The sequence below is a fragment of the Corylus avellana genome, chromosome ca9 (genome assembly GCF_901000735.1).
Source record: "Corylus avellana chromosome ca9, CavTom2PMs-1.0".
Classification (NCBI taxonomy): domain Eukaryota; kingdom Viridiplantae; phylum Streptophyta; class Magnoliopsida; order Fagales; family Betulaceae; genus Corylus; species Corylus avellana.
The window spans coordinates 12,286,519-12,293,288 of NC_081549.1; the positions used below are offsets into that span (position 1 = coordinate 12,286,519).

The window sequence follows — 6,770 nt, forward strand, 5'->3', positions numbered from 1 at the left end:
TTTTTGTTTTTGTTTTTATTTTTTATTTTTTTATATGGCCATTGGGGGTGGCCGGACTACTCCAAGGGCCACCGTTTGGCCACTCCTTGGGAACGGTCGGGAGTGGCTGAAGCAATCCTCATGACCCTTGGAAGTGAATCGGCCACCGCCAAATGGTGGTTGGGGCCCATGACCCTCAAGTCACCCCAACCCTCGAGCCAAACAGTGGCCCATATCCAAAATCCAAAAAAAATATATATATATATATATATATATATATATATATATTATTACATTATTTTATTTTTTATTTATTTTTAAAACATTAAATAATAAAATAATAATATTTTTAAAGTGGGATGCCCTTAACTAGAGATATTGGACTGGAGACGAGACAGATCCCATCATCTTACCTTTAACTGGAGTCCTCACGCCGGATCGGGGGTGGGTCTTTAAGGTATTCGCGTTATCGCCCAACCCCAAATCCTCCCCAAATGCCTTATAGTTGACACTCTTACCCCCAGCAGCCAATCGACGAAATTCTCCAACCAAGCCAAATGGAGTCGAGCATCCTGGAATCGATTGGCCTGGAGATCATTGGCGTGATGTCCCCAGTCTCAATCTGCATGTTCCTGGTGGTCCTCATCGTCTACTCCCTCTCTCCCGATAACCCCTTCTTCTCCTCTTCCTCTTCCGCCGCTCCCATCCGCACCGCAGCCAACCTTGTCTACCTTGAGACCCCCTCCGACTCCGCCGCCCAAAAGCTCGAAGGAGCTCTCTTAAACGCCTTAGTGTTCGTCATCCTCATCGCCCTCGTCACCTTCCTCCTCGTCGTCCTCTACTACTACAACTTCACCAATTTCTTGAAGAACTACATGCGCTTCTCTGCCTTCTTCGTGCTCGCCACCATGGGCGGATCCATCTTCCTCTCCATAATTCAGCATTTCTCCATACCTGTCGATTCCATCACTTGCTTCTTGTTGCTTTTCAACTTCACGGTCGTGGGTGTGTTGTCTGTCTTCTCTGGTGGGATACCCATTTTCTTGAGGCAGGCGTATATGGTGTCGTTGGGGATAATCGTGGCAGCTTGGTTCACGAAATTGCCCGAATGGACCACTTGGGTTTTGCTGGTGGCGTTGGCTGTGTATGATTTGGCGGCGGTCTTGGCTCCTGGAGGGCCACTGAAGCTGTTGGTGGAATTGGCATCGACTCGGGATGAGGAATTGCCGGCGTTGGTCTACGAGGCTCGGCCGACAGTGTCGATGAATACGGAAAATAGGGGGTCTAGTTTGGGGCTCTTGGTTGGTGGGGTTTCAGATTCTGGGTCGGTCGAGCTGCAGGAGGTTGAGCGTGCCAACGTGAATCGAAATGAGGGCGAAAATCGCAGTAATTCCGAGTATGCTACTGGTGAGGTTGCTGAGTACGGTAGAGATGAAGGGGAGAGTTCCCCATTGGTGGGTCATTCGCGGGAGAGGCATTCGTCGAGCGGTGGATCGTCGGAGTATTCGACTGTAGTTGTTTCGTCTGATCGAGCACGGAATGGAGAGCCGGAGGTTGTTGTTGATGAGGAGATGTCTCCGCTTGTTGAGATGAGGGGATTGGGGAATGATAGAGAGCGGACAAGAAGGGATAATGAAGAGGTGACGAGTAGAGGTATTAAACTTGGCCTAGGAGACTTTGTTTTCTATAGCGTTCTTGTGGGTAGAGCTGCTATGTATGATCTTATGACAGTATATGCTTGTTACCTTGCGATTATTTCGGGACTTGGGTGCACTCTTATTTTGTTGTCGGTGTGCCATCGAGCTCTGCCTGCCTTGCCTATTTCGATTGCATTGGGTGTTGTTTTTTACTTCTTGACTCGGTTGTTGATGGAACCTTTCGTCGTTGGGACAGCAACAAATTTGATGATGTTTTGATTCTCCAGTTTCGACAGATCAATTAAATGTTCGTGAAATATTGATGTTTTCATAGGCTTGAGATTTGTATACAAGGTGAAAGGTATTACTCCATGAATTCTCTCCTTGGTGATTAGTAATGCTCTCATGATCCAACCTCTGGATCGGATAGTGCAGCAACATTTGGAACCATATGGTAATGAGTTGGAATGCAAGTTGACTGGCCTTGGGGGTCTTGCTTTATAAATTATACAACATTTTGTCATAGCAAGGTAGATGTCTTCCTTAATTAGCTTCTATTTTTTATTTTTGGTAACCGAGGTATGTAGGAAGCTACTCTATAACCATATAATTATCCATTCTAACTGATATGTTCTTCATCCAATCAAATTTTCACAATGTTTATTATGATGGTTGTTTATTTTAACTTTTTTCAGTGATTATATTATTATGGTTCAGTGAATGGACATTTAATTCTTTAATAAAAGATGTTTTCAGTCAGGCTATCAAGTCGCTAACCTACCATAGAGATAGATAGACTCCCAGCTAGCCAGTCTCCTAACGAGGCAAATACCATTATGTATGGCCAAGCCAGCCAAAATTCTTTCATGCTTATGGTTCATATTGCTCTTTGAATATGTGTGGTACCAGAGGTCTAAAGCAGTATCTTGTCAGTTTTTTAGTTTGAAAGTTTTCTGTTGCTCAAACTAATATTGTGTGGAGTGGGTTGCATAAACAATAGCAATATATATGAGTTGATAAGAATTGTTTGTTTGTTTTTTTTTTTCTTTTTTTTTTTTCTTTTGGGAAGAGAAGGGTGGGGGATTTCTAAGGCATTTTCCTACATGCTGACTTCTGGGATGGGGTTCAAACTTGCAGAGAGTAGCCATTCCTGCAATATAGCTGGGATATTCGAGAAGCGAATCCTGCAAAAAAGGTTGCCTTCACTTCGTAAAATTTTTGGAGTACTCTGATGCCTTACAATCTTGTTCTCTTGTTGTGTTTGCTGGTTATCTTAGCCTTGTCTTATCTTTTGAAACCCCCTCCCCGCTGCCACACCAGGCCCTGGTGTTGGGATGTGCTTAAAAAGGATATCATGGCTGTTTTTTCTGACTTCCATGTTCATGGTAAGTTCGAAAAAAGTATTAATGCTACCTTTTTATCCCTAATTCCGAAGGTCTCTGGGGCCTCGGATCTTAAAGAGTTTTGCCCTATCAGTCTTGTGAGCGGGATCTACAAGATTATCTCTAAGGTCTTGGCCAATAGATTGAGGAAGGTTATGGATAGTATTATCTCCAAACCTCAAAATGCTTTCGTTAAAGGTAGACAAATTTTGGACTCAATGCTCATTGCCAATGAATGCTTGGATAGTCGCCTTAAGTCTGGGGATCCTGGGCTGCTTTGTAAACTGGACATTGAGAAGGCCTACGACCATGTTAATTGGGATTTTTTGCTGTATCTTTTAAGGAGATGTGGGTTTGGGCAGAAATGGTGCTCGTGGATCAACTTTTGTATCTCTTCGGCTTCGTTTTCGGCGTTGATCAATGGTTCGCCTGCTGGTTTTTTCCATCGCTCTAGAGGGATTAGGCAAGGTGATCCTCTCTCCCCGTTCCTTTTTGTCATTGTGATGGAGGCCTTTAGTAGAATGGTCAATGCTAGTATCAATCATGGCCTCTTCTCCGGGTTCCCTGTGGGGAATAGAGGGGATGAGCAAGTTCACATCTCTCACTTACTATTCGCTGATGATACGCTGGTTTTTTGTGGGGCCTCTCAGAATCTGGTTCAAGCCATTGCTGATTTGCTTATTTGTTTTGAAGTTGTCTCTGGCCTTACTGTTAACTTGGCTAAATCGGTGGTGGTGCCAGTTGGTGTTGTGGAGAATGCTGGTGCTTTGGCCGAGGTCTTGGGGTGTGATATTGGTTCCCTGCCTCTTTTGTATTTGGGTCTCCCGTTGGGTTCTCGGTTTAAAGCTAAGTCTAGCTGGAATGGGGTGGTGGAGAAGACTATTCGCACTCTCCCTAGCTGGAAAAGAATGTACCTTTCCAAGGGTGGTAGGATTGCTCTCATCAAAAGCACCTTATCTAATTTTCCTACCTATCTCTTGTCTCTTTTTCCTATTCCTGCTTCGGTTGCTAAGCGCATTGAGTCGATCCAATGTGGTTTTCTTTGGGGTGGTATGGGAGATGAATTCAAGCATCATCTTGCTAATTGACCCAAAGTCTGCTCTCCTATCAGAGAAGGGGGTTTAGGCATTCGAAATTTCAAAATGTTCAATCGTGCGTTGATTGGGAAATGGCTGTGGCGCTTCGCTGACGAGTCTGGGGTTTGGTGGAAAAAGGTGGTAGAGGCCAAATATGGGGCTGTGAGAGGGGGTGGCGTTCTCGCATCAGATCCAATTCTCATGGTATGGGGTTATGGAAATCCATTAGTAGGGAATGGCTGTGTTTCTCTCGCCATATTAGACTCATTCCTGGTGACGGTTCCAGAATCAGCTTTTGTGAGGAGGCTTGGTGTGGAACCTCGCCCCTTAAGGAGGTCTTTCCGGGGCTGTGCAGCTTTGCGAGTAATAAGGAGGCTTCCATTGCGGAGAACATTGATTTTTCGAGTGGCTCTCGTCAGTGGAATGTGAGCTTCCTTCGTTCGGTGAACAATTCGGAAGTGGATGATCTTGTTTCATTTTATAGCCTTCTTTACGCTCATGAATTGGGAGGTGGGGAAGATAAGATCTGGTGGGTTCCGGCAAGGAAGGGGAAGTTCAATGTGTGTTCGTTCTACAACATTCTCATTTCTAAAGACAACACCCCCTTTCCTTGGAAGAGCATTTGGCGTACTAAAGCCCCTCCGAGGGTGGCTTTTTTTGCCTGGTCGGCTGCTCTAGGCAAGATTCTCACGCTGGACAATCTTAGGAAAATGAATATGGTGGTGATTAATAGGTGTGGGATGTGCAAAGTGGATGAGGAGTCGATTGATCATCTATTACTTCACTGCGAATGTGCTCAATTTTTATGGAACGCTTTCTTTAGTCGGTTCCGTTTGGCGTGGGTGATGCCTCGTGGGGTGATTAATCTGTTTCAGTGCTGGTGGATGGGTGGTCGTCCTAGCAGTGCCATTGTTTGGAAAATGGCCCCTCTTTGCATCTTGTGGTGCTTATGGTCTGAATGAAATGGGAGATTTTTCGAGAACTCCGAAAGGAGCTTGGAGGATTTCTTGCACTTCTTTCTCACCACTCTCTTCACTTGGACGGCAGCTTGGCTTGCCTCCACAGTGATTAGTTTCGCTGATTTTCTTATTCTCTTCTCTAGTCCTCATTAGGCGTTCTCCTCTTGTATACTCCCTGTGTACTTCGGTTGCGCCTCTAGCGCGTTTTCTATACAACATTATTTATCAAAAAAAAAAAATGATTGGGGAAGCTTCAATAAGCACACATCAGAAACTCCATTCCAGATACTGTAATCGAAGCTATTTTCTTTTGCAAAATTGTTCATAGTTTCTCTTTCTTAGTGACAAATACGCAATGGAATATACTGGAAAGCTTGGCTGGAGTGTCAAACAAATATGGAAAGTATGGAAGATGAGCATGCAACTATCATAGGTTCCAATGAAACTGCTACACAAAATGTCCCAGGATTTCCTAGTCCGGAGTATATGGACAACTGAGAAAGTTGGGATGCCTCAATCCTATTCAAGACTAAATTTAGTTTTGGAAATCTACGCAAGAGCTCATGATCTCATTCGATTAACCACGTGTTCATGTCTAACAGCTTTTTCAAGTACTGAGGAAGCTTAGCATTATTGTTCTGATTTTTTTAATCCTCTTAGTAGATTTCACATGATTGCCCTCAACATTTCCCATCTATTGTTTGTGGACGATGCTTAGATTATTTCCAAGACAAATCTAGATCATCTTTTGAACTTACATTGTTTCTACTTATGCTTTGAAACGGTCTCAAGTTTGAGGATTATTCTGTCTAAATCAAAGTTGGTCCCTGTTGGCAATGTCAATAGTGCCATTGGTCTAGCTACCACTGGGTTACAGAGTATTGTCTCTATCTATGAAATATCTATGCTTCGGTTGGGAGTTTTGTTTAGAGCCAAATCTGTATGGGATGCTATCATTGAGAAGATAGAACATCGTTTGGCTGGATGGCTGAGGAAGTATTTGTCAAAGGGTGAGAGAGTGACCTTGATTAAAAGTACCTTGATCAAAGGGTAGAGAAGTTACAACGGAACTTTTTGTGGGGTGGTATTTGTAAAGAGATCAAATTCCATTTGGTTAGCTGGTCTAAAGTGTGTTCCCGGATCCCTAGAGGAGGGTTGGGGGTCAGCTATTTACTTTTATTCAACCGAGGAAGTGACTTTGGTGTTATGTTTATGAGAGAGAGATCTTATGGAGGATGGTTGTGGATTATAAACATGGCAGCGCGTGGAGTGTGCAGTGTTCAAATGAAGTTCATTGGTCATTTGGGGTGGGGCTACGAAAGAACATCATGAGGGGATATGGAGAGTTTTGTAGTCATACTAGATTTGAGGTCAATGATAGTTCCAAAGTTAGATTCTAGCATGATATCAAGTGTGGGGATAAGACCCTCAAACTAGCTTTTCCAGACTTGTTCAGTTTGGCCCGTTGTAAGACTCTTCAATGGCAGGTCATTTGGAGGGTTTTAGTAACTCTCATCAATGGAATGTTAACTTTCTTAGGGTGAGCCATGACCCGGAGGCGGATTCCTTTATCTCGTTGTTCAATTTGTTGTATTACTTCATATTGAGACGGTTGGTAAAGACAAGCTTTGTTGGGTACCTTCTAGGAGGGGTTTTTTTATTTTATGTTTTTTATGTTATGTTAAATTTTACTACAATGTCGTTATTCCCCATGTTTGTAATCCTTTACCTCGGAAG

The 6,770-nt window shown here is 43.6% G+C and overlaps 2 protein-coding genes across 2 annotated transcripts; both read left to right on the forward strand.

The window, feature by feature from the left end:
- Positions 1–386: 386 nt before the first annotated feature.
- LOC132191587 (presenilin-like protein At1g08700) lies at positions 387–2,282 on the forward strand. Its single transcript, XM_059606676.1, has one exon. It carries the CDS (start codon positions 537–539, stop codon positions 1,893–1,895), a length of 1,359 nt encoding a protein of 452 aa, XP_059462659.1. The 5' UTR covers positions 387–536; the 3' UTR covers positions 1,896–2,282.
- Positions 2,283–4,140: 1,858 nt separating this feature from the next.
- On the forward strand, positions 4,141–5,036 carry LOC132162314 (uncharacterized). The gene is made up of 2 exons (XM_059572561.1): positions 4,141–4,499; positions 4,559–5,036. Exons 1-2 carry the CDS (start codon positions 4,141–4,143, stop codon positions 5,034–5,036), a joined length of 837 nt encoding a protein of 278 aa, XP_059428544.1.
- Positions 5,037–6,770: the final 1,734 nt, after the last annotated feature.